This window comes from Fundulus heteroclitus, chromosome 3 (genome assembly GCF_011125445.2).
Source record: "Fundulus heteroclitus isolate FHET01 chromosome 3, MU-UCD_Fhet_4.1, whole genome shotgun sequence".
In the NCBI taxonomy this organism is placed as follows: Eukaryota; Metazoa; Chordata; class Actinopteri; order Cyprinodontiformes; family Fundulidae; genus Fundulus; species Fundulus heteroclitus.
Genome location: NC_046363.1, coordinates 45,256,279 through 45,283,783, shown reverse-complemented (window position 1 = coordinate 45,283,783; position 27,505 = coordinate 45,256,279). Strand labels below are relative to the sequence as shown.

At 42.0% G+C, this 27,505-nt stretch overlaps 3 protein-coding genes across 3 annotated transcripts in view; 1 reads left to right on the top strand and 2 right to left on the bottom strand.

The window, feature by feature from the left end:
• Positions 1 to 4,907: 4,907 nt before the first annotated feature.
• Positions 4,908 to 6,608, top strand: LOC118562710 (potassium voltage-gated channel subfamily E member 1-like). The gene is made up of 2 exons (XM_036135535.1): positions 4,908 to 5,184; positions 5,812 to 6,608. The coding sequence occupies exon 2, from the start codon at positions 5,840 to 5,842 to the stop codon at positions 6,230 to 6,232; it is 393 nt and encodes a 130-aa protein (XP_035991428.1). The 5' UTR covers positions 4,908 to 5,184; positions 5,812 to 5,839; the 3' UTR covers positions 6,233 to 6,608.
• On the bottom strand, positions 6,499 to 9,816 carry LOC118562708 (dnaJ homolog subfamily C member 28-like). The gene is made up of 2 exons (XM_036135530.1): positions 9,551 to 9,816; positions 6,499 to 8,055 (listed from the first exon to the last, which is right to left on the bottom strand). Exon 2 carries the CDS (start codon positions 8,033 to 8,035, stop codon positions 6,875 to 6,877), a length of 1,161 nt encoding a protein of 386 aa, XP_035991423.1. The 5' UTR covers positions 8,036 to 8,055; positions 9,551 to 9,816; the 3' UTR covers positions 6,499 to 6,874.
• Positions 9,817 to 11,596: 1,780 nt separating this feature from the next.
• LOC105924923 overlaps positions 11,597 to 27,505 on the bottom strand; it is a 26,190-nt gene continuing 10,281 nt past the window's right edge. The window contains exons 10-22 of the mRNA XM_036128554.1: positions 27,041 to 27,317; positions 26,792 to 26,817; positions 25,128 to 25,413; positions 23,642 to 23,682; positions 23,474 to 23,544; positions 16,493 to 16,707; positions 16,320 to 16,399; positions 16,146 to 16,238; positions 14,222 to 14,350; positions 13,809 to 13,962; positions 12,904 to 12,933; positions 12,629 to 12,673; positions 11,597 to 12,198 (exon numbers count right to left, since the gene is read on the bottom strand). Coding sequence (XP_035984447.1) covers positions 11,945 to 12,198; positions 12,629 to 12,673; positions 12,904 to 12,933; positions 13,809 to 13,962; positions 14,222 to 14,350; positions 16,146 to 16,238; positions 16,320 to 16,399; positions 16,493 to 16,707; positions 23,474 to 23,544; positions 23,642 to 23,682; positions 25,128 to 25,413; positions 26,792 to 26,817; positions 27,041 to 27,317 — 1,701 coding nt within the window. The 3' untranslated portion in view covers positions 11,597 to 11,944. The remainder of the gene's footprint in view (positions 12,199 to 12,628; positions 12,674 to 12,903; positions 12,934 to 13,808; positions 13,963 to 14,221; positions 14,351 to 16,145; positions 16,239 to 16,319; positions 16,400 to 16,492; positions 16,708 to 23,473; positions 23,545 to 23,641; positions 23,683 to 25,127; positions 25,414 to 26,791; positions 26,818 to 27,040; positions 27,318 to 27,505) is intronic.

Below are 27,505 nucleotides of genomic sequence, written 5' to 3'. Positions count from 1 at the left end.
ATGTGACGGAAACATGGAGGATGGAGTCAGATCCGGGCCTACAGCTTCTGGACATGAACTACAAAGTGTGTCATCTTTCTCTCCAGACATTTTCGTTGTTTTCGTGAGGTGGGCTGTGCTGATACGTCATGTCACGCAAAGGATTGTGGGATTTCTTGTAGGTCCTTAGCCCCGGTAAAGCCGGGCATACATTTTTTTTTGCACTTTTTGGGCCGAGTCTTCAGTCGTGAGAGAATATTTTGGATCAGCCGGGTTTCAGCGTAATGTTGCGTCGTGTAGCATCCAGAGGGTAACGAGGGGCGATCAGCCTGTCACACCACCACCACACCATCAGCAATCAGATGAAAATCAAACATGTCTGAAATTCAGTCGGCCCTCGTGAGGTGATGGTAAGCGCCTCCTGCTGGTGAAGCAGAGCTGCGAACATCTACAAGCCGATTTCCCCCAACTTCTAGAATTACCATTCGTTCTAGTGAGCCTCATTTTTAACAGAGAACATCAACACTTCCGTCATTTTCTTCTTCTACTGTCTACGTTTGGCTTCCAGATAGACGAGTCCGAGTAGCGCCATCTCTCTACGGAGCTGAGTCCTACGTGGTTTTAGTCGTACAGTGTGAGCAGTCAGATCATCAGAGCGTCGGGCCGTACAGTAAGAACAGATACAGAGAGCTGTGAACTTTTAAACCCTGAGGTTTCATCGTACAGTTTGAGCTGTAGCTGAGTACCACGACTGATAAATATCGTACAGTGTACGCCTGGCTTAAGGGATGTTAAGAGAGGAAGCATCCAGGCTCCTTCTCCTACCCTCCTTCCTTACTGACTATTCAGACAGCTCTGATCGACCGCTGACACGACCTATCAGCACAGCCACCTCATGGAAATCAACAAAAATGTCCGTAGAGAAGAGATCACGCACTTTGTAGTTCATTTTTGGAACTACATGAGCGTTTCTGGATTAAGCAGGGGTGTCAAACATACGGCCCGCGGGCCGGATCCGGCCCGCTGAACAATTTAGTCCGGCCCTGTGGCTAAATGTATTATTATTAAAAAAAAGAAAAAAAAAAAATGTTTTTTTTTTTTTTCCAATATCCTGTCTGGCAATGTGGCAGTAAGATGCCACAAAGAGCTCATCAGATTTGACTTTCACAAGTGGACAAGATAAAAGGAAGAGAAAGATAAAACAATATTGAAAAAACATGTACTTCGTTTAATTGAAAATATGCAGTTCCTATATTGTCCACGAGGGGCGCTGTGTTTTAATTGGCAGATTAAGCTTCAGGTGTGGAAAAATTCAAATCATTTCTTAATTTTTATCTGTTTGATGTATTTTGTCATGTAGGACAGTGTTTTTAAGTCCAAAAAAATGTGAACAAATGTTTTTCAACATTGTACAATCCCTGTGATCAGTTCTAATGCATAATGTACAAGTAAATATTTAACTGAGTAAAAGTATTGCACATACTTTTCTTAAAAACGCTGAGGTTATTCATAATATATTGTGTAAAAGTGAAATTAACTTAATATAAAAATCAACAAGTCCACATTTATTAGTTCTATTTAATCTTGCAATGAGTTTACTCGTGTGGCCCTCTTGAGATCATATTAAGCTGAATGCGGCCCCTAAACCAAATGAGTTTGACACCCCTGAGTTTAAAGGCTGTCTGAAATCAGCAGCAGTCTGAAGCTCCTTTCCTCCCCACCATAGAGTTCTCATTGTTGACCCCATGAAAGGCCAAGGAGCAGGAGCTAGGAGCTGATATTAGACATATTTGGATGGAGACATAGAGGAAGAGACGGATGTCATCTACATAACAAACAGCACACTTTAAATCATAATTTTTTTAATGTATTACGTGTGTTATCCATTTATTTTGTCCCCAGGACATGGCCTGTAGATCCCACCCTGCGTTGTCACTGGCGCCATGAAGAGTCTGACCGTGTTTCTTCTTCTCCTCCCAGATCTTCCACTACGACCACCCCGCCGCCGCCATCCTCCACGAAGACTTCAGCGACCGCCTGGAGTGGCAGGGGACGCTGAACGGCGACGTTCAGATCGGCGCCGTTTACATCCAGAACGTCACCTTCAACGACACCGGCACGTACCGCTGCACCTTCCACCGCACCCTCTTCCTGCCGCTGCAGCTGGAGAAGGTGGTGGTGGAGAAGGAGGTGGAGCTCACCGTGGTGGCTGTAGGTGAGGAGCCGACGGAGGCCTCAGCGCCGTCCAGACCGGTCCGGACCGGTCCGGACCCGTCCAGACAGTCCTGCAGTCTGACGCACAACCGCTCGCTTTCTTGCAGCCAACCGGGAGCTGACGGCCATGATCTCAGAGATCGTGATGTACGTCCTGATCGTGGTTCTGCAGCTGTGGCTCATCGTCGTCATGGTCCACTGCTACAGGAAGATCTGGGACGAACACGAGGCGCGAGAAGCCAGGAGAGCCCTCAAAGCGCAGGGATCGTAAGTCAGTGATGATCTGTTGGCTTCCTCTTTCTGCTGCATTCAGAAAATAAACCTTTAGTTAAACTAAAACAGCAGGTCAGACGTTTTACAGATAGGAGACACAGCAATCAACGTATTTCCATCAGGATCTAACTGAGAACCTTCACCAACAGACTCTTCTTCTGCTTTGTGTTTTCAGACTTTTGGGGTCGAAGGAGAACTGTGACGGGGTGCAGGCGGAGTAGCGTCAGGGAGCAGATGGACTGCAGGATGCACGGCTGCAGGCCTGCATCTCGATCCGGCTGCAAAACTCTGACTCCCACAGAGACGGGTTGAACTTTTATATTTGAATCGATCGGGTGGAAAAACAAAGAATCGCCTCTGAAAGACTGGAGTTTCTGTCCTGCAGCTCAGCTTTGATGAGAGCGAGGTCTTGACCTCTGGCTCAAAAGTTCTGGATATGTGGTCTAACTTTTATATCCTGATGGAAATACGTTGATTGTTGTGTCTCCCATCTGTAAAACATCTGATGTGCTGTTTTAGTTTAATTAAAGGTTCTGTAGGAGCCTAAAATTCTGTTTAAGATAAGATAAAAAGGGTTATTCATAAGTTACAATTTATATACAAGAAAGTAAAAGGTTCTCGTGTGTAAGGAACAAATGTGCATTAGTGAGTTTCTGGATTATTAGAAGGCTTCGGCTTCAGGTTAGTCAGTTTTTTGACCTCATCCACATTTCTCCTAATCTTATTTTATTATTTTATTTTTGCTGGATATTTTGTAGCTGTATCGTTTATATTTTTGAAGTAAATGGTTGAACCTAACGGAGAGGATCATGTTTTTTTTTTTTGCCATTAAGTGTATTACAGAGGGGAAAAGAAGAGCGTTAAGCTTATGGTTTCATTAATTAGGAAACCAAAGGTTTATTTTCTGACCTTAGACGTCTGAACGGACAACCAGAACCTCTTTATGATTCAGTTTAAAGTGATTCAGTTTAAATTGATTCAGTTTAAATTGAATCAGTTTAAAGTGTGCATCAGGAACAACTGAAAAGCTTCACTTTAAAACCCCTTCAGCCTTGGCAGGAAAGTTTTAAGCTCTCTGCAGAATCGCACCAGAACAATGTTTCTTTTTACAAAAACAGAAATGAACCCAGAGTTTACAGCCACTGTGTTCAACGCTGCAGTGAATCCAGTGAAGCAGCTGCTTATAGGCTCACATAGATAGGAAAACCTGGGCTGATATCCATCCCTTCATCCATCATCTCCTGCTCATCTTAAATCGGGTCATGGAGGCAACAGGTCCAGAAGGGAACCCCAGACCTGAACTGGCTCCTTTCGATGCGGAGAAGCAGCGGCTCCACTTTGAGCTCCTCCCCCTCTGGAGAAAGCTCCTTTCAGCTGCTTGGATGCAGGATCTTGTTGTTTCGGTCATGAACCGGACCTCGGGAACCAGAGCTGAGGGTCTGAATGTAGATGAAACGGTAAATTTGAGAACTTTGCTTTCAGGCTCGGCTCTTTCTCCACCGGAACAGACCGGATCAGCGGCAGCGTCACAGCAGAAGTCCTGATCCGTCTGTCCTTAAAGATGCTTAAACTCCTCCTCTGGAGACAGACGGAGGTCCGACCCAGAGGAGGCAGTCGCTGTTCTCCGGTCGAGAACCACAGCCGTAGACTTAGAGGAGCCGGTCCGGTGGAGCCCGATGCATTCTGGGAACGGGCCCAAGTTTGTGCCGAGACTGCGGACACAGACGATATCCACATCCAGTAATAATATTGCTGTGATAACTGATAGTATAAAGATAACTTTTTGGCTGTATTTTGGTCTGACTTGTTGGGAACGTGCCTCTATAAACAAACCTGACCTTCACCTTGACCTTCACATGATCTGGGCCTGGCGCTGGTCGGATGGTATGCAGCAGTGCAGCTCTAAAGTTCTGATCAAGTCCTTTTTTTTTTTTACATTTTCTCTCCCAACCTTCCTGTGGTCATCATGGTCTTCTTCAGTGGTTCTCTGGGATTTCTGGAGGTCTTTCAAAGGTTGGAGAACAGATTCGCCTCCTTAGAATGAAAAACCTGCGGGTCAGAACATTAGAACGGACCTGATGACCCGTCCTCAGCGATCGTTCTTACTCATTTCCTGAATAATTCACCGTCACATATACCTAAAGAGAGATTTCAGGGAACAAATGTATATTTATATCAGGGGAAAATGATGTTTACAACAAAAACTAATATAATCCCACGTTTTCTGTAATTTTAAGGCTGAATCACAGCCGTGAGTCCGAGGACATTTGGAGGTGGTTGTGCTGTAATTTAATCTCTTCTCTGCTTGGCTGCAGACGGTTTCCCGTCTGAAAGCTGCCTTGTTCTCCGGCAGCCGCTCAGCGCCGCTCTGGCCCACAGTCCGTCTGTCAAATGTTGGATTCGTGAACAAAAAGGTACATGAGAAAGAAGAGCAGCTCAGGAAGCGGTCGGACACATTTTTCTCCCCCTGAGCGTCTGCAGGAGTCCTGAGCTGCAGGGAGCAGAGAGGGTAACCTTGCCCTGTGACCTCCTGTTTCATTAAGCGTGTTGACGTGCTGAGCTCGCTGCATGTCTGCTCTGCGTAAAAGCATGACCTCAGGACGGAGGGAAGGCTGGAGGCTGGATGGGCTTTTGGCTTCAGACCTGATCGGCTGGTTGCTTCCTGAGCTGCTGCTGCAGAGCGTGAGATGCTCCTGTTGGATTTCAGAGCTTCAGAAGGTGGGTAAGAAAGGAGCGGTGGAGATTTAAGCTTTCCCTTAAATCAGTTAAACTTACTCTGGAAGGGTCGACTAAGTGTAACAAAGTCCAGGATTAAAATCTGTAGTTTGTAGGTTAGAAAACTGAGAAACCGTCCTGAGCCGTCAAGCAAAGAAACAATCAATAAATAAGAATCGTTGTTAGGTTGCCTTATTAATCTGAGTCATATAGGTTTTTATTCTTAAGAGTTCCCGTTTTCAAATAAATAAATAAATAATCTGAACATATTGTCAGAAACAGCTGGAAAAGTTTTCTTGAAGCTCTAAGATCGTCTCAGGAGCTAAATCCAAATTTAATTCCTCCTCATGGACGACCAGACTTATCTTCCAGCGTAATCCAGATAACTTTAAAATATTTATATGTTTTTAGCTAGAAAGATTTTCAAAACCTGTCTACTTTTCTGATGTATTTCTGAGATTTGTGGTATTTTAATTGTTTTTGATGAATTCAGCTGGCTGAATGTTTTATTAACATTAATTCTCTCTTCACTCTCAGCACAACGTTCCTTTGTTTTTATAAATTTGCCTTTTAGGTGCAAATAAAACCAAAGTAATTAATTAAACTTCAGCAGACTGTCTCTGGTTGCAGTGCACTGAGTGGCCAGCAGAGGTCAGCGATGCCCCGCTTGGACAGCACCGAGCTGCAGTCTCTGCTGCTCTCCTTCCTGCAGCACTGTCTCAACAGGACCAGCCCTCAGCTGGCTGAGAACTACACTACCCATGAGGCTTTGCAGCAGGCGGCTTCGGCCAGGGGCCACACTCAGCCTCAGGAATTGATGTACATCCTCCTGGTGGTGGGGCTCTTCAGCTTCTTCACGTTCGGCATCATGCTCAGCTACATCCGCTCCAGGAAGCTGGAGGGCTCCCAGGATCCGTACCACCAGTACATCGCCCACGACTGGACCGCCGTGGCGGCCCCGTCCAGGGCCGTGGCCGAGGCCCTGCGGAGGGGGGCCGAAGAGCCGGTGGTCATCTGTAACCCTGCAGCTGTGCAGCAGCTGCCGGAGTAGACGGACGCTGAGTCAGCGTCTCAGAAACCTGTTTCCCTTCCAAGGAGGCAGATCTGAGGCCGGAGAGACGCATCATCCTCAGCTCATCTTCTAACACAGAGCCCAACGGGTCCAAAATACCCTGGGTCCTTTAAATTAAATGTAAATTAAATGTTCATCCACCCACCTGTGCACCACCGGTAGTAAAACAGCCCCACAGCATGATGGCACCACCTCCATGCTTGGCAGCTGTTAAATGTTTGGTAAAGAATGTAAAGAAGCGTGAGTTCAGATTTTTAAAAACAGTCTTTAATGTCTCACAGCAGCCAGACGTTACGGTGTTTGCTTTGTTTTCTCCACATTAAACCTTCAGGTGATTCTTCTCACCTCACAGCCACAACGACTCTTTTCTTTCACCCGGCGGCTCGCCATGATCCTCCAGCCGGTACCAACGGGTCAGGACTTCAGTCTCTGTGCAAACCGGCTTCAGAACCGGTCATTTCTAACAATCCGATTAAATTCATCAGGAGCTTTCCATATAGACGCTCTATATGGAAAGTCTTTGCTAAATAAACTGTATTTTCTCTGATGTCTGAATGAACTTCTGGGTTTATTTCCTGTAAATGAGAATTAAAGCGTTAGTTGTGTGTTTGAGGTTCAGAGTTAAAATTTGAGCAACCGCTGCATCCAGGACACCAGTCCTCGTTTTACAGTCTGGGTCTTGGCTCCAGAGTTGGCCTTCTTCTTCTCCTCTTTCCTCCGCTCTCGCTCCGCCGCGCGGACCTCCAGCAGCTCGGCCCGGCGCTGCTCGGCTCCCCTCTGGGCCCGCTCCGCCTCCCGGGCCAGGCTGAAGTGGACCATCTGCATGCTCAGCATCGGTACGACCAGGTTGTAGTCGTCCACCATCTTGTTGAGCTTCCCCAGCTCCTCCTGTACGGACCCGCACAGCCGCTCCCACCGGTTCCGCTCCTCGGGGGTCATGGGGTCGCCGAGCCGGGCCCGGCCCTCCAGCAGCCGGCTGCGGATCCGAGCGGCGCCGTCCCTGATGTCGCGCTGCGTCACCACCCAGGGCGGCTGGTAGCCGTTGTCCATCAGGATGCGGTTCAGGTTGTGGGTCATGGGGTCGGCGTACGGGTTGTGCTCGAACTTGTTGAGCGGTTTCCCGACGCCGCTCAGGTTCTGGAAGTCGCCGCGGGCCATGGACTCCTGGATCAGGTCCTCCACCAGCCGCTCCACCGCCTGCGTGATCTTGATCTTCCGGCTGCGCTGACGCGTGTCCCGCTCCGCCAGCGCCCCCTCTGCCGCCGCCGCCCTCTCGTGTTCCCTCTGCCGGTAGCTCAGGACCTGCTCAGTGGCCCGGTCCACTCGGATCTGCCGGTACTGGCGCTCCCGCTGGCTGGGGGTCCCCGAGCCCACGCCCTCGTAGCTGAGGTAGTGTCTGTGCTGAGGCGCGACTCCTCGGGTCTTGTCCTCCTCGTCGTCCTCCTCGGCCGCTCCATCCCGCTGCCGGACCGTACTCTGGTGGGTCAGCACCGCCCGGTACGCCTCTTCAACCCGGGCAAACAGCCCGGCGTCGGCGGTCGGTTCCCCGGAGTCCGGATGGTAGAGCTTGGCGAGGCGCAGGTAGGCGTCCCTCACCTGTGTGGGGGTGTGGGGGCCGTCGGCGGGCAGCTGCAGGAGCCTGTAGCTCTCCTGGAGGCTGCGGCTGATGCGGTGACCCGAGCTGAGCCACCTGAGCAGAGCGGAGCGCCGGGAAGAGAGCAGCAGCAGGCGGCCATGATGGAAATCAGTGCGGCACACCAGCAGCTGGAGACTGCTGCTCATCTCACCGACGGTCCTCAGACCTGAAACACAAAACCTCACATCAGGAAGAAATATCATTTTCTCCATACATCAGGAACAGAAGCTGCAGCCGATCATTTCTCTGAACTAAATCTAAAGCTGTTGTGACGGTCTGGAGCTTCAGGAACCGCCCCAAAGCTTCAACCATGTTGAAAACGTCAGGACTAAAATGAACCGCCACACAGACGGTCCTTCCCCAGACTGTCTGTGATGAACAGCTCACAGCCGTTATTAAAAATAACACATATTAGGTCTACACAGAGATATACGTGCATATTGCTTCTCTAGCTTTTATTTTATTTCATCTAAAGATTTTATATTAGGGATGCACCGATATGAAAATGTGGGACGATATTGATTTCCGATATTAATATTGCTGATATTTACCGATGTGTAAGCACACATTTACGTTTCTGTGATGGTTAAATTTTGTAAAAGCTAGTACTGAATGAAAACTATTCTAACATAATTATTTAATGTGAGTTATTGTCTAGACTTACATGCTGCTTTTTTTTTAATTATCTCTGCATCAGTGTCACGTTAACTTGACTGCATGACCAACCGCCTCACCTCCCCCTCTTAAAACAACTTGGTTGTTAATATCGGCCCAGTTTCACATATTGGCTGACACCGATGTTAATGCTGATATATCATACTTCCCTAATATTTATACATAATGTCTGTACAGGAGTAAAAATGTGTTAGTTCACAAACCCGGCTAATAAAGCTGATTAGATCCTGAAAGCTGGATCTGTGTTGGAACCCAACAGGTTTAAATAAACTGCAGAGCAGAGCGGTCTAAGTCAGCCAGAGGCCAAATATTACTGGGTTTTATGTCTACGTTTGAGCCTCATTTAGTTCAAATAAATTCAAACTCCAATTTCTATAAATGATTGCTGCAGTTCTGCGTTTTCTAATATTCACATAAATCTGTCATTTGATGCACGTGACCTTGCATGCAGTTATGAGCTGTAAAAACCTTCAGAAACGTAGAGACTGTCACTGCTTTCTGTATGCAATACAGCTGCTGCTGCAGGCCAATAACATCTGGGCTCATTAATGTTCATCTTAGTGGCTGATAATGGCAGAAGTACGGAAGCTGACAGGATCTGCAGCTTGTACGTGTCAGGATATTGTCCATTTATAGTTTTTAAGTTTTCTCAGAGAGTAGAAGAATTTTTAGATATATATTCCATATATTTCAGGTTTATACTGTAAAAAGGGAACTAAAACTAAGTAAAATATTCTTGAAATGTGTGTATTTTTCCTTGATTTGAGCAGGTAAATAAGACTATTTGCAAATGGAATAAGATTTTTGCACTTAAAATAAGAACAATTCATTTCCATTTTAATTTCAAGTGCAGGATATCTAATTATCTTATTTGTTTGGGTAAAAATACTAATTCCTGTGGCAAATAGTCTTATTTACCTGCTCAAATCAAGGATAAATACACACATATCAAATAAATGCTTCTTTATTTCTAAGCAGACACCAACCTGAGCTTCAGGTAGAAACTGCACCCCGCTGAGGAGCTGCAGAGCCAGAACCAACCCAGAGAAGTTCTTCAGCCGGCGGCTGCCTCGCTCTTTGGAGAACATTTACACACAAACACCGGGAAATGTGATTAAAACCTGCAGCCCGGTTCTACAGCCTCAGCCCGGCTCCATGGCCCAGAAGGTTCCGGACAGCCGCTGGAGGACAGGTCACCTGTGAGCTCCTGTGGTTGTTATGTAGCTTCTTCCTCTCTCTGCTCCTTCCCGGTTGACTCTGCCGCCGAGGCTCCTCACCGCCCCCTGCCGTCAGGTCCGGGAACTACAGCCTGGGAGTTTGTTCTGGGATCCAGAGATCTGTGTTTGGTGCAGAAGTGGTAGAGATGCCAAAAAGTGTTCTAAAGTGAGAGCAGCACTACTTCAACATATTTTTACTCAAGTAAAAGCAAAAAGTAGTCAGCCAAGAAATTACTCAAGGAAGAGTAAAAAAAAAGTATTCAGTAAGAAGAAGTACTGAGTAACTAATCATAACTTCAAAGGATATTCAAAATTATGAAATCAGACAGACAAAAATATAAAGTTACGTGCAAAAGCTGGCATTTTAAAGACAAAAGATACACTGAAGACACTAAAGACAAAAGAAACACCTTTCTAAATATTTTTTCAACATTAAACTTGAATACAATACTTAGAGCAGTTAATGTATTTACAGAATGTTAGAACAGTGCAAAGTACTTCCAATGACAATATCTACAGTTTACTGAACATTCATCTGATCTCCAAATGCCTCAATGAGCTCAGGAGATAGAAAATAACATTAAAATAACAAAGCCTTTGTACAAATAAGAAGTCTCACTTTAACCTAAATTCTAGGTGTTTGTCTCTCTGATGCATTTTAGGTTAGAAAACAAAAGAGAACAAAAGAAGTTTGTTCTTTATTCATTAAGTTACTCACAGCAGGTAGAGTAACCAGAACTTTTACTGAAGTAAGAGTAGTGCTACTTGAGTAATAATATGACTCAAGTAAAAGTAAAAAGTACAGTCCAGTAAAACTACTCCTAAAAGTACATCTTGTTGAAAAAGTTACTCTAGTAAATGTAACTAGTTACTACCCACTTCTGGTTTGGTGCTTAGTCAGTTTTCTTTTGCTTGTATAAACAAAACAGTAAGTTAATGGAACCAACTTCCTGTTCCTTGTTCAAATCAATTATTTTTTCACAAACAATGAGTTAATTGGTGTGACTTGATTTAGACCTCTTTAACTTTATATGCATTTATTTTAGATCACTTTTTATTTTCTAGAGTTCCTTTTATTTATTTTTAAGTATGAAACTTCTTGTTTTACCATGTATTTTACCTCTGTGTATGTAATTTTGTCATGGTGGGAACATTTCATAAACCCCTGTGTTTATGTCATTAGTTCAGGCTTTTTTATTTTAGATTTGTGGTGACCTATAGAAGGCCCTTTCCACCAACGCGAGGAACAATAACAAAACTAACTGTAGGCCTATCTCATAGTTATTTAGCTATAATTATGCTACATTTAGACGTAATTATGGTATTGCGTCATCTCACAATTCTATATAGATATTATGAGATACCTTACTTTCAGATGCTACATTATGAGATCTCCTGGTATGGCATGCTTAAAATCTTGTTACTTCACCATGTGAGATGATATGAGATGAAATTATTAAACGTTTCCTTGTGTTTTACTTTTTATTAAATTCTAACCTAACAGCTCTCAGCGCTTCTTCCTTCATCAAGGCATCAATAAAGACCTCGGTTTCAAAATAAGATAAAAAAGATATCTGATTTATTTTCATTTATCACAGCATAAACACTATATACAAAAAGAGCTGCATTGTTTAAAAATATATTAAAAACACATTTTACTATAAAAAGTACAGAAATATATCTATATTAAATAAGAAAAATGTTAGATACTGAGAAGTTCTTCCTGTAAATGTTTTAAAATGTTTTTTTAACATATGGCAGACAACAAGGCAAATATATTGGTGTAAATCAATATTCATATGTAGACTTCTTTAAATGATTTACGGGGTAAACAAAAGAGTCAAAAGAAACTCATTAAAAGAAGATCAATAAAACTTTAGCATTATAAAAAGAAACTTTGGAATTCAAATAGAAAATTAAAGTAATGTCATAATAAGATCAGGCTAATAAGGTATTACTTGTTTTTTTATAAGAAAGCTGCTGTAAACATGATGTTTTAAATCAGGGTATCAACCCTGATTTAAAGGAATCAACCCTTTTTCTACATCACAGGTTTCCAAGAAGTTTATTTCATGCCTGAGGGGCCTAGAAACCTTAAAACATCTGTAAAATAAAACAAAGAACATTTCGATGTGGCTCAGCTTAAATGTTTGGCTCAACATTTTACTTCTGAAGGTCAGTGATGAGGAATCGCTCTTTCTCCTGAAGGATGGAGAAGAAGATGTCTTTGCAGGCAACGCCAGCTCTCAGGCAGGAGAAGATCTCCCTCATCTTAACCACGGAGGTTGGCAGAGAGCTTATCGTGTCGTACGTTTCCTGCAGGAGAACTTTCTTCTGTAAAAGTCTGTCTAAAATGGGTCCGACGTTGCTCACTCTTTGGATCAACTCTTCTCTGTGTTTGTCCACAAAGTGCTCCTCTGTGGAAAATAGATTAAAAAAAATCTGCATTTGAAAGACAAAACAAATGTATTTTGATGACCAAAGAATAAATGCAGCAAATGCTTATTAAGGGCTGTGATATTAATTAAACTAGCCAATTAAATACCACAGTTTTTAAATCTGTTTGTTTAGTTCTTGTCCTGGAGACACAGAGTCAACGAGTCTTTGTTAACCTGAGGGGTCTAAATATGTTTTAGAGTTCCTCATTATGTATGAACTCTGCAGATCATTTAGTGCGTTAAAGACCATAACCAGAATTCAACGCCTGGAAACAGAAAAGCGATTTTTACGAGCTGAAATAGCAAAATAAGCGGTATCGGCATTGGTCTTAAAAAAAACCCCATTATGGGTCGATCTCCCCCCGTAACTCAGGAAGGATTCTGGTTTTGGGAGTTTGAAAGATCTTACCGTCGGGGGAACTGAGACACGTCGCTCCACCGGATGACGCTGCAGCTGAAAAAAAAAATCAAAGTATTATTTATTATCTCGTTGATTTATTTTCATATCTTCCACCTTTGAGGACAGGAGTAGTAATATGTGTACTTTTTTGTTCGTTTTAGCTCAATTTAAGGCAGATATGTTGGTGTTTAAAATCTCCAGAAACAGGGTATTATAAATGATAAAGGTTCTATTACTACGGAAATCTAAAATATCTCAGGAAATGTCTTTAATACATTCCTTACCTTCAACAAGACCAGATTTGGGGTGGTCATCTGAAAAAATCAAGATAAGATACAGAAATGTTTTATATTATACCAGAAGGAGATGTCACAGAGCAGCGCGCTGTTTACAGAAATAATGGTAAATGTAATTGTTTCTAGACGTGTTCAATACAGTTTTGTTAGAAAAAAAAAATGTTGGAAAGAAAAATAAACTGCAGATACCGATCGGCATCTCTCTTGTTCTTATTAGAAAGCTAAAATGAATGAGAGCTGACAATATTAAGACCACACCATAGAAAGAAGTCAAGTTAGAAGAAAGCAGCAAAGCCATTAACGGTCTATTATGGAGCGCTAGCTGCTGTGTGGATGTTTATTGAGAGACAGGAGAGGGACGTGAAAATGTGACACGACCGCTTTGACAAATATTCCGATACGTAGGGCTGGACGTTATAGAAAAAAAAAGCATATCGATAAAATAGAAATTATATTAATTGATAATTATCAACAAATTATAAATGGAAGAAAACTTTTATTCTATTGAACTTTTTATTGACCCTTTTTTCTATTATCAATATACGTCTATTGATGGATATATATTGTTACTGAATTATCGTCCAGCCCTACTTATACGTATCAGAATTAGTTAAATATATGGAAGCGGCACAGATCAGATTTTTTGTGGGGGGAAAAGATCGGAATTGGGCCGTTCACACTGCTGTGATAAACCCCCGGATATGGGTCGCATACGGGCAAAAAGATCTGATTTGGGTCGCATTTCCTGGCAGTGTGAACGTAGCCTAGATGCTAATCTGAGGCTGTGTTTTTATTGGTGTTATTTGTCAGAGACTTAAATTAAAGCAGTGAGATAATGAGCAATTGGATATTTTTACATAAACTACTGAATGATTGCACATGACACCACCGACCTCTTCGGATTTCACACGTCCAAACTGGGTGAAGCTTTGCTTCTTTCTTTTTTGAGTCAGCACACAGAAGCGTGAGGTCAAAGTCCCTGGTTGGGTTCTCAATGAACACCTCGTAGAAGTTTGGGTCTTGGCTGTCATACCTGAGGGTTAACTTCTGAAAAATAAATAATCTGATTAAACTGAGAGAAATACAACAGTCATTAAAATAAATTACCACTATTTGCTTCACTTTCATGTTTGATGTTCCTAAAAATTATAGGAACTTGAAAAACAGGAGTTGACTCATTGATCTACAAAGAGAAAAAAATTGTTTAGATAACGATAAACTGGAGGAACTGTGCTTCTCCTCGTTCTGTAATTAAAAAAGGAAAGAAATGGCCAGGATGTGTTTTCAGACAGAACCGAGACCGTACCTTTGGTTGGACTTTAGCTGTTTCTATAGCAGCTTTGAGAGTGAAGCCCTGCTGCATCCTCAGGTACTTATCCGGTCGCGGCTTTTTGATCATTTCGTAGCCAATCGATGATTCTTCCTTATGCACCGACTGCAAAAAAATAATACCATTTTCCAAATTTAAATGTCTTTTTGTGAAAATAATATGTACAAGAAAATGTTAAGAGAAAGATTTTCAAACAAGGCCACCCTTAGTCTTGTAGGGGTCTCAAAGTCCCCACACAGGAGTCACACTAAAGGTCCATTTCTGCTCCTTTTACACTTCTAAATTGATCCCTTTGTTTCTGTCATTGTCAGATGCCGCTACCTTTCAATGCATGTGTTAAATTGGTATTGTAGTGAAGCAACATGGCCACGAGAAGGTAGTTCTGAGTTAACGTCAAATGAAAAGAGATGGTGGAATATTGAAGCTCCAACCGAATACCGTTATAGATCAAGCCAAAGTGGAAGTTGCAATGATCAATGCTGTCTGAATAGTGCAGTCAGTAAGGAAAGAGGTAGGAAAAGGAGTCTGTATGCTCTCTCCCTAGGCTAGTTTTGCCTAGGGAGAAAGCATCCATGAGCGTCTACGTCACGTAATGACGTCGGAGTTAAAGGATGTCCAGAATCAGCACAGCAGTCCCAAGCTCCTTGCCTCTCCACGATAGAGTTCTTACTGTTGACTCTGTGAAAGGTCAAGGAACATGAGCTAGGAGCTGTTATTAAAGGTATTCGGATGGAGCCTGAACTTTAAAATATGAAGTCTGCATTGCTGAACCAAGGGAGGCAGGGAGTTGAATGTGTAAAATCTACCACCCTTCTGGTCACACAGACCATCTGTCCTCCAACCATCACCCAGGAGCTGTGAAGCCGACCAACCGCGACAGAAGTCAGTCATTAACAGCGCAGCAAAGAACCAGACCTGGCAACTCAGAGCCAAAACAGTGGCAGGTCGACTCCTTTAGGTTGTTCCAAAAAAAAAAAAAAAAAAAAAAAAAAAAAAAAAAAAAAAAAAAAAAAAAAAAAGGTTGCCAGTTTGAACGGCTTTGAACGTCATACATTCTGCTTTCATTTCAGTCCAAAACCCAAAGCCCACTCTGACAGAGCTTTGAGAGGGAGTTCTTCCTGATTAAATCGAGGTAACGCAGTGAATGCCCACATTTACACCGAAACCCACCAGTAGGGCCTGATTGGTGGAGGTAGCTATAGAAGGAGTTTCATCCCTGTAGCTTTTTGGATGTTTCGTTAAAGCAACTTTGAACAAAACGTCAGAAAATTAGGACCCTTATAAAGTTGATTTTAGCCTGGGACGCAGCGCCTGAGGTTTTAGGGAATCAGGGGTCTTCTACTAGACGACATGTGGAACTCACTGGGATAAATATGAAGTTTGAGGTCAAAGTTGAAACTGGCAACAGGGGTAGTTCTCGTTTGGTGGTTTTATTTGTGAGATCCAGGCTCTGTTTGAAGTTATGAGGGGTCTGCTCAGGTCTCAGTAGGTCAAGGAGTCCTTCTGCAATCCACATGTGGGTAATCCAGGCTCAGTAGGTATAAAGCCTGATCAGAGACCAGTTCCAACCATTTGCATTTCCCTAAGCAGGGTTTTTACTTTCTGAAGCCGAATTTACCCACCTATGCTACAAACATATCTGATTAATCTGTTGTCTTGAGACAGAGACTATCAAGTAAGAATGGCTGGAATGAACTTATTCTGTTAGGTGAAAGGAAGCTCATGGGAGATCTGCTGCTCCTTTAGACCAAAGGGACCCAGCTGACTTGGACAGCTTCTGGACACCTTAATTTGGACATTTTCGAGGTATGTCCTGCTGAGAAGTGGCATGTCCAGACCAGCAGGATGTGCTTTAACCAACTGTGAAACCTCACATTTGTGAAATCAGATAATAAATCACCTGTTGAAGGGCAGGATCATGCAGGATCAGGTAGACGTGAAGTTTGAGGAATGGCATGTGGGGCTGATAGTAAATCAACACGTTGCAGGTAACCTTCACACGAAAGATGGAGCTTATCACGGCCGCCAGTGGAGAGAAAACCGGATCTGTTAACCTGACATGTGTCGCCGTGACCTCAGAAACTTTCTCTAACACATCTCCGCTGTCATTTATGTGTAGGACTGAAAAACTCTCTAATAAGTTAGGGATGTCATCTGCAAAAAAGAGCATACAAGTTACTGTTAATGAGAACAAGTGCTTCAGATATGGAAAAACACAGAGCAGTTTTTTGATGCATGTTCTCCTACCAATGCAGATCCAGTGTGGCAGGTACACTTCTTTTATCTTCCCAGTAATGACGGTGATGTTGATTAAGGGACCTGCAGACCTGTACCCAATAGTTTTCATCCTCTCCATGTGTCCCTCCCAAGAGCAGAACTGGTACTTAAAGCAAAGTTTGTCCTCGCAGACCCAACGCAGACCAGACACATTGCATTCAAACTGTCCCGCTGCAGACTGGAAGCTAAAATTACAAAAGCAATAATATGAACATACATGGGAAGCCATATAATATCATTCGTAATCTAATTTCTTTAAGATGTAACATAAACACTGTTATTTCAGAACATTGATATCCAGCTGCCCACCACCCCCGTGAACACCCAGAAAGGTCCACAGCGAGTTCAGAACCAACAGTCCAGAACATGTGAACCTCAGAGCCCTGAATGGTCTATACCGAGGCTGAGACTGAGGATGAGGAGACACTGACGAAGAGTTGGGGTCTGGCAGCTGATAAGAGTTCCTGGAAGGAGTACAACAGTCTGACAATGCCATACAATGCAAAAAGGGAACTAAAAGTAAGCTAAATTTTCTTGAAATTAGTGTATTCTTCCTTTATTTGAGCAGGTAAAAAAGACTATTTGCCAATGGTATAAGATTTTTGCATTTAAAATAATAACAATTAATCTCCATCATCTTATTTCAAGTGCATGATAACTAATAATCTTATTTTAGGGGAAAACACTGATTCCACTGGCAAATAGTCTTATTTGCTCAAATCAAGAACAAATACACTGATTGAATTTTTTTTAATAACTGTGAATGCAGTAGGCATTCACAGTTGTTGAGATCCTCTTTCGCATTTTTACTGTTTAAAGTTTGATTCGCTTCTCCTCCTACAGTTTTTGTCCAATTTCAACCATTCAACTTTTAAACTATTCAGCTTCTTCTGGAATCGATGGCTATATCTTTTTGTACTTTTAACTTTTCAACTTTTTAAAATATTCAGCTTTTTCTGCAAATTTTCAGCTTTTTTTTCTCCCATAGGAAATGAATGTAATTCACAAAAATTCCGCTCATTTCAGCTGCTTTTTGACAGCTTACTCCTTCAGCCTACTTTCAGCTAGAAACGCCATTCAACTTTTAAAATGTAGTGATATTTTTCAGCTATTATGGTATATTTCAGCTTTTTCATATCTTTTACCATTTTCATATAGTACCTCCTTGAAATAATTTTGGCTTTTCAAGAAATTCAGCAAATAACATGCGTTGCTAAGGTCGTCAAGGAGGCAGTTACTGAGTGCACACTCTAGAAATTCAACAAATTCTTCTTCTCCGAACAACTTCTTCTCACTCGCTCAATTTTCAACCTATCCACATAAATTATACATCAAAACGTAGGAATTTTTGTCTGGAATCAGGAAATGTAACCCTCATTGGTGTAGCATTTATAGTTTTTTTCACAAATCACCTCAGACCGCCAACAAGTCTAAACCCTCCTCATTCATTTTCAATGGAGCGATTGTGAAAAATGACGTCTGAAAATCCCAAACAACACCTGTTTTCAAATCGTCGCTACTCCTAAACCGTTTAATGTACAGGCATCAGACTTTTTACACTTTCAAGTCCAGGCCCTTCTGGCACTCACAAAAAAAGAATTTTGTGGAAAACTGTTACGGTTTGGCCGCAGGGACAATTTGTTCGGGAGTAGCAAATGTGCAAAATCCTGAAAACCCTTTGGACCTCCATCCCCTCAAATGATCCACTTTTTTACATCGTCGCCATGCCTACACCGATTTTTGTACAAACATAAAAATGAGCACCATAGTCCACAAATCCCTGCTGATACTCACGGTGAAATAATTATTTTGAAATCTCTTATACTTTTTCAGCTAGAGCGATTTGTTCGGGACAATGTTTCAGGGATTTTCGCATTTTCCTCAAAATTACCTTTTTTCCAGGATTTTTTGTGCCTAAATTAAAATATTCCCAGCAAAAACCGATAACTTTTCCGGTTCCCCTATCCGTTATGAATTAAATGCAGAAAAAATTACGTCTCTAACCTTTACCGTTCCAGAGAAACCATGTGCTGCTCGCGAGGTAAATCGCAGCTGAAACAGGATCAGAACTCCATGCCCCCAAATTATGCACTTTTTTATTGTCGCTTTGCGTACACCGATTTTTGTACAAACATAAAAATGAGCACCATAGTCCTCAAAAGCCTGCTGATACTCACAGTGAAAGAATTATTTTGATATCTCTTATACTTTTTCAGCTAGAGCGATTTGTTCAGGACCCTTTTTGGAGGATTTCTGCATTTCCATAAATATCCCGTTTGTATCATAATTTTTTACGCCTTTATTAAAATATTTCTAGCAAACCCCATTAGCTTGTCTTCTTCTCCTATCCGTTACGAAATAAACACAGAAAAAATTACGTCTCTACCATTTATGGATCAGGAGATATAAAGGGTTGTGCGAGGCAATGTTCTCCATTATAATCCAATGGACCGAGTCTGACGCAAAGTGTCTGCACTTCGGTAGAATGGCCCGCTGCAGGCGTGAGTGAGTTTCCATGATGACGGAACTCTGCTGGCCAGAGGTTACTACAGGTCAGGGACAGGCTCTATTGGGATAGAATGGCAACTTTCGACACCCACTGCAGTGGCTGTGATGAATGTAGAAATCTGAAATTCGCACAGTCTCTTCCTCTTAACATTTTAAATTTTTCAAGTGATTATCAGGCATGTGTGAATTTTCTGTCACTTTTTGGATTTCACATGTTTTCCTATTGGGCCTCTGACTCCAACAGGACCTGGCAGGATGCCCAGACATGACCCCCCCCCGGCCTAAACAGCACCACCCACCTGTGGGAAATGGCACTACACACCATTTTGGTTGAGTTCTGGCCCCAGATTTAGTGAGGCTGAGTTGCTAAAGGAGGCCGATCTCACCCATGAACTTTGGTGACGTTTGGTGACATTAAGTATTGGCAACCTTTTTGAGGCACTTCCCAGTACAGGAGTTGGACCAAACTAACAGAGAACCATCACACGGTGATACTGAACACAACCATGTTAGCAGCTAACAGGTAGCATGTTGCTAACCGGAAGTAGCCCTAGGAAGCTCGTACAAACCTCTGCTTCACAGAGTCTGTACTTCCTTTAGAGAGAAAGCTCCACAATAAATTTGGCCTATGTCGCATAAAGCATCTCCAAGCTATGAGGTGTCAAACATCCAATGCTTTTCAATGGGGGCGAAACCCCTTATACTCCTAGAAATGCAGGCCCACATATGGCTACAGTATTTTCAAGTTTGAAATTCTACTTCTGCTTTGTTAAACGATTTAGTGTTTAGAATGAGTTAGGAGATATTTGGTGCCATTCCCTCAGTTTTTTCTTCTTCTAATTCAGCAATTGTTCTTTCATGTTCAAATTCTTCAACTTTTTCAAATTCTTCAACCTTTTCAAATTCTTCAACCTTTTCAAGTTCTTCAATGCTTTTAAGCTATTTTTTCTCTTCTTCAAAGAACTTCTGCATCTTTTGCTCAATCATTCAGCTTACTGCATTCACAGTGCATTTTCGCAGGATATGCAAATTTTTCTAGTTACTATTGGTTCCCTTTTTGCAGTGTAGGGTGGTGGGTCTTACCACCCGATCGTCTGCCATAACATGAGCGGGTATAAGCTTATCTATACAGAAGGTCTCCTTATGGCCCCCGAAATCTAAAAGTGCTTCGGGCTGGTCTCAAGAACCCTAAACGGGCCCATCGCATTGCGGGTAAAGTGGCTACTTGTGTGCATTTTGTCTTTTTTTAATCCTTCAATTCATATTTTTATCATTTCTTTTCTGCCAGTTTAGCATTCATAATTGGTTTCTTAATGCTAAAGAGGGCCCAATAGATTTCCTTTCACAAGTCCAGCATTACTGCTATAGTTCTTTGCTTGATATGTATGGAAAACACTTATTGGACATTATTTTGGGATAATCTCAAATTAAATGTTCACAGAAACAGAAAGGTAAAAGAGAAAAAAGAAGGGACAGAGGTGAAGCAGATATCGGGGAGACCAGGACCCCAGACATCCAAATGGGCCCCCAGAGAGCAGGAGCCCAAGAAGGACCAACACAGGGATAACCGCGAAAGAAGAAGAGAGTCCCAGGAAATTCCCCAGAAGCCACAGTGCCGAAGCCCCAGATGGCTGTAGCAATGAGCCTGTGGGTTTTGCTGGCAGCCAGTGATGCCAGAGCAAATTCAGCAATAGGTCCAGAGACCTTGACCCAAGGGCACACTGTCCCCAGCAGAGCCCCGACAGAGCCAGGGGTCCAGGCCCCATTAAGCAGCCGCCAGGAGTGAGCCAGCACACCCAAGCACCCAGCCCGAGACACAGAGAACACCAACGCACCAACGGGCAAAGGCGCAAGCCACCAGCTGGGAGCCTCACTGAGGGATGGGCCCCACAAAATTGTGAGGACCTGAGATGTTCCAGGAGAGGGGATAGTCCTAAACCCAACCTGACAAAGAAACAAACATTCTGTCACAAGCATGCAGTCACATTCACACATTCCCATCTTAATGCCCACACATGCCCACTCAGGCACTGCCCTAACCTGGGCAACCCCAGCCCATACACCAAGCACCCCGCCCCTACCTCAGCTTCGACGACTGCCGAACCATACATCCAGATAATGGGCCAACACAATCAAGCCCACCATGCACCCTCCCCCTCCCCCCCCACACACACAATTGTGTGCAATTATGAATGCACACACACCACTGCCACGAAGGCCGCACAGAGCCAACCCACCCCTCCACGCTAGAACCCCACACTCATTCCCAGTTGGCAAACAAGGAGCCGACAAGGGTCCAAGTGGCCCCTGGGAGAGCAGAAAAGCCAGCCCCAATCGACTCACAAGACCCAACCTCAGCCCAGACCCCAGGTAAATGGACTGCTCCTCCTCCGAGCCTCAAGCCCCAGATGGCAGACAGAGAACAAGGGTGTAGAAAGTTTGCATTGTGTCTTACAACAGCAAATTTAACAGCTTCAAAACTCTTTGGGACAAATGGCTATGATAGGACCAGGAGTGCAACAAAAATCCCCTTGAGGGCAAAAAGGATGTACAGATGGGCTCAAACATGGCGACTGGGCCTTTGTTAACAATAGTTTGGGGTATGCAGGCAATAACAACAAGAGCAACAATAATAATAAACTATTAAGTAACTTCAGAGAATATTACAGTAGTGATCTAAGAGCAGGTATGGGAAACAGTCCCCCCAGCAGACTAACCTTAAGTCCCTGTCTTTAAAAGTCAGTGAACCATTAAACAGACTGTTGTGATTTGTTTCATTTGTGAAATCATTTGCTAAAAGGTAAAGCTGGCTTAATCAGATATAGGCTGTTTGGAGTTCTTTAATGGAGCAGCTCTCCCTGTGATTCAGAGATGTGTATTCATTTAGTCAGCTCAAAGACACTCAAATCAACATGCTGGAAAACAGATAGTGTCTTCATGGCGACATATTCATTCTTCAGACATCACTGAGGAGACCAGCCCCTTAGAGCACAGGTGTCAAAGTCCAGTCCTCAAGGGCCGGTGTCCTGCACCTTTTAGATGTGTCCCTGGTCTGACATGCCTGAGTCAAATAATCAGGTAATTAGCAGGACTCTGAAGAACCTGACTGCATACTGAGGAGCTAATTGTGCTATTTGATTCAGGTGTGTGGGGCCAGGGAAACCTCTAAAAGTTTCAGGACACCGGCCATCGAGAACTGGAGCTTGACACCCCTGCCTTAGAGGATTGTGTCTAAGCTTAGAAAAATCTATGCTTGAATGAGAACAGGACTCCTTATCTTTAGGATGTTGCCTGGGGCTGTTTGCTGTAGGGGTCCAGTGCTGTAACCTTATGATTATTCCTCTGTCGTGTTAGAATAAATGGTAAAGCTAAACTCTGAAGTTGAGTCATCCTTAGAGGGTGTTTATAGTGGTAAGCTGCTTGGAGAAGTTAAAATAACTCAGGGAGAAGCCATGACGTTAGAGTGTTACTGTGGGCACCCACACATAAATACTTACAGGACCATTTTAAAAAATGGTCTGGGGCCTGCAACAGCTCAAACTGGAAATGTGTGGAGAGAGCAGTGAGAACAGCGGAGAGAATCGTCTGGACAGCGCTTCCCTCCATCCATGACACTGCTGGCAGATGCTGCCTGACCAGGGCTCAGACAACTATAAAGACCCCACGATGGACTGTTCTCCCTGCTGCCCCCTGTAAAGTGGTTCAACAGCTTCAAATGCAGAACAACCAGATTCCACAACAGCTTCATTCCTCACATCAACAAACTGCTAAACTCCTAATACCCCCAATAAAACTAGTCACTTTACATGGACACTGAACTCTATTGAGTAACTGTACTATCTGCACAGTCATATGGTCTGCTCATTGTTGCAATACATCCTGTTGCTACATTTCATTGCACTATTCATATTGTCTTACACATAATTCTTCTGTGCATACCACACTGCAGCCGCTGTAGCAGCGGTCTGGAGCCTGTAGTGTGGAGCCCAGTGGTGTGAAAATAGCGGGCAGCTCCTCTGCATTTTGCCTTCTGCCCCACACACAGTGGTTTAATGGGGCCGTGAACAACTTTCTGAACCAAACACTCTTTATAGACAAGACTTATGTCACAACTCGGTCACCTTGGCCATCGAGGCATTGTCATCTAGCAGTGTCTACACCACGCTATAGACAATTCAGACTCATCATCTTCCTGAGCCTTTCCTGAACCCGGGTCATGCCTGCCTATCTCCAAGAAACTTTTGAAGACCAAGCTCTTCAGAGAGTGGTTTTTGTTCTAAGCAGCTTATTGTTAAGTTTGATATTAACTGCATGATCATGTCAGCCAAAAACATTAACAAACGTTGTTTATTAGGTGTGAAATAATTCAGTCAGCATTTTCTAGTAGACATTTCTAGACTCTGTGTTTTTCCTCCAGGCAGTTGTGGTATTAAGGATTTTTACCTGTAAATTGGAGCCTCGTCCACATCTGTGATTGTAGGTTCAACTCTTGTCCATTCGCTGGAGTCTTTCTGCTGATGAAAACAATTTAGTTAATTAGAGCAATGTTTTGTTGTTGATATTAATAAACAAATGGGTGAAAGGTCAATGGCATCAATGCAAGAAGGTTACCTCAACATGTTCACCTCTTTCTGGATGTTCGAAAGGCTGTCCTTGGAGCAGAGATTAAATGACATGTTTTACTGTGAGATTACCTCACATGGTAAAACACAGCTCACACATTTTCCTTAATGAGTAAACTAAACAGGATTCCCAATCCTCATGACTTATTCATCTTGATTCATTATCTCTTTACTACACTCAACAATATTTTTGGCCTTTTATTGTGGGCAGTCTAAGGCACACCTGTGCACTAATCATGGTGTCTAATATGCATCTTGATATGACACACCTGTGAGTTGGGATGGATTATCTCAGCAAAGGAGAAGTGCTCACTATCACAGATTTAGACTGGTTCGTGAACAATATTTGAGGGAAATGGTGATATTGTGTAAATGGAAAAAGTGTTAGATCTTTAGTTCATCTCATGAAAAATGGGAGTAAAACCAAAATTGTTGCGTTTATATTTTTGCTGAGTGTATGTTTTTAACTTCAGATGAATGACAACATTTCCAGATTTAAAATCAGAATATTAAAATGGTGAATGGCTTGTACTTGTATAGCACTTTAACTAGTCTAGCCCAAAGTGCTTTACACTACAATCAGTCATTCATGCACTCACTCCCTGACGGTGGTGAGCTGTGCTAGTAGCTACAGCTGCCCTGGGGCAGACTGACAGAGGCGAGGCTGCCATACATCCATGCCACCGGGCCCTCTGACCATCGCCAGCAGGGAATGTGGGTGAAGTGTCTTGCTCAAGGACACAACAACTGAAATGGTCAGAGCGGGGAATCAAACCAGCAACCTGAGCTGTGCTGTTGAGCTGCTGAGCAGTGCTGTGTCTGAATCCTCTTCAGCAAAAACAGCCAGAACCAACAAAAAGCCAAACACTGCACAGTTATTTTTCCAAATAAACCATGTAAAATTAGTAATGCTGCTGAATGCAGATATTAGCTAAATGATGATTAGTTAATACATGACAATATATTGTTAACAAGAATACTAACATTGCTTTTACCTAATTTACACCCCTTGCTCATGTTCATGCAAGTGAAAAAACCCGATAAACTCCACACTCCTTTTTATTTTTTGTGCAGAACTTGTGTTTAATTTGGCTTCCACATATTATAAGAAATTTTTAGAAATAGAGCAGAGTCAGCGAGGAGACACTTCATGTTCAGTGTTGTCATTTGCAGCTTAATGATCTCTTACCCTGTAGATGTGTGAGGGCCATTGTATCAACTCAAGCAGAGTTTGCCAGTTAAACCTTTATATTTTATTTATTTTGTATATAGTTTAAATAACTAAAATGGACTCCCTGGTGCTGTACTGTGGATGTTAGTGATTATATGGTTCTTTAGTCACCAAGGAGAGGTGCCAAAAGATGATAAATCCCTAACAGACATCTAAAAAATGTGTATATACTCTCTATTTAAGAAGATGTGACATATAACAACCCATATAATAAACATCAAATAAAGTTTTGAATGTAACTCACTTTCAGATGCAGAGCTGCTGTCGAACAACTTCTTCTGGAGGTCAGGCCTCTTCATCTCCTCTAAAATATCCATGGTCACCTGCAAACTTTGTCTGTCGAACAATTGCTCCATCACCTCTGCTAATTTCAGTCTCTCCAACGTCTCATCTTGATTTCTTAGGACTAATCTGAAGCCTTTGCTCCACAAGGCCTTCTGGAGAATCTTCTTGAAATTTTCCAGTTCCATGTCGCTCAGATACTTCAAGGATTCATAAATTTTCTCCATGTCTGGATTGATGTTTGTTTCCTGAAAGATTAAATACATCAGAAGACACTTCTTTGTCTTCTTTTAAATCAGTCAATTTCTATGCATTTTTTTCTTCAAAACATCTAAATTTTTTCAGATTCTCGTGTAGAATTTATTTTCGTGTAGAATTTATTCTGGGCATAAAAGCATAAACCATTAGCTTATAAATACTTTCATACTTGGGTCTTATTTTCTTTATGCTTCTGAAGTTGGCTTCAGATTTTAACTTTAATAAAGGACAATTTCACTGCTTTTCAATTATCATATTCAATTTAGAGCAGCCATATTTAAAGCTTAATAATTAGGTTTTATTAAATTAAATTTATTTAGATTGCTCCAATTCCCAACAAATGTTGTCTTAAGGCACAGAAATATACAGGCGATTTAAACCAATCATTAATATAGGTTCAAAGTCAATAACATACATTCAATTAATTCCCAGTCTTAAAACAATGCAGACAAGTTCAGTCTAATTTTCCAATTGGTAAAAACGTATCTAAGTCATTGCAATTAATCAGATTTTTCAGCAATCCCTTCCCCTGAACGAGCGTGTTGCAACAGGTAATTGCATTGAGTCATCAGCTAAAAACATTTACAGACATACTCACTCTTGTCCTCATACTCTGGACCTTGGGGTGACATATGCCATTGAGTACGAATAACACTTAGATAAACCCACCAAAAAGTATACCCTTTAAAGCACAGCTTTGAATAATAAAAATGCTTTGGTTCAGAGCTGCAGCTGTCTAAAACTTTGATATAAAGTTGTTTAGAAGGCCAAGAAAGAGTAAATTGTATTCCTTTTTCCAGTTTTCACTTATCTAGGCATTACCAGTAACCAAAAAAAAAAAAAAAAAAAAAATCAACATACTGTTGGCTAAAATTAGATATGCATTTTAAAATGTAAAAAGTAAAACATATAGCATATTAAGCAATTATGATTTTCCTAATTTATTTTATTCAATAATGGAACAAAATTGCAGTCTGGAGACAATTGTTCTGGACAATAATTTTTTCCCCAAACTTATTCAGAAGATTACGAAAACAAGTTCTAACCTTATATAAATATATTGGTTTAATTGAAGATTATTTAGTTTAAAGGGACATTTCCTTTATTAGTAATTATCTAAGAACTACCCATGACTTTGTGTAGACAAAAACCTGAACAAATAACAAATTAATCTCTCTAATTATACAAAGCTCACTTTTAAATTCAATAAAAAACATATAAACCAAAAATACACATCATTCTGTACCATTATTTTAAAACATAATTTTAACTGTTTAATGCAAAACGCAGCAAACAGTAAAAAAATTGCATACCTAGAGCAAATATTTAATAAATAAAAAAATACAATTCCCCGGGGAACCAACTTACCAACTGGAGGAGTGCAGATAGGTCTGCTGTGACACAGGGACAAAAAAGAAAAAAGAAATCAGACAGAAATATTAAATTTTTTAATGTTTTTTATAGAAGGGTGTGCTCTTAAGTGGTAATAATAAAGTTTACCCCTGTGGATGTAAAACAGTCTGTTTTAAAGAGAATAACTGCAATGAACTACAAACTACCAACAGAATATAATTTTAAATCATGCAGAACCAACAGATAACTGGCAGTTGTTGTTACCTTCTGATGCTGAGCTTGTATCTGGCAGCCTCTGCAACAAGTCACTCCTGTTCATGTCAATGAAAACCTCTCTGGCCACCTCCAATGACTTCTGACCAAGTCTCTCCAGCATCAAAAAGAACAGTTGATGTGGAGAGCCCGCTTTCTCCAGCTGGTCCTCTGGGATTTGCGGAATACTTCTGCGAAAGTAGGCGAACTGCAGCAACCACCTGAATTTGTCCAGATCCTTTAGATCAAAACCACGTAGCTTCTCCAGGAGGATAAATCTGAAGTCCTCCTGAAAGTCCCAAATCAAATATTAATTTATTTTTTTTAAATTGGAAAGATCCAAATATTAAAATTCATTTGAATATATCAACTTGTTTCCGAAAACATTTTATGGAAGGTGTTGCACACATAAAATTCAAAATGAGTGAATACAAAAAAAACCAATACAGTTTATTAGTTTTAATATTAAATAGCTTG

Coding starts and splice junctions, on each gene's coding strand:
- LOC118562708 (XM_036135530.1), bottom strand. CDS start 8,035: ATGAGCAGCAGTCTCCAGCTGCTGGTGTGCCGCACTGATTTCCATCAT.
- LOC118562710 (XM_036135535.1), top strand. CDS start 5,840: ATGCCCCGCTTGGACAGCACCGAGCTGCAGTCTCTGCTGCTCTCCTTC.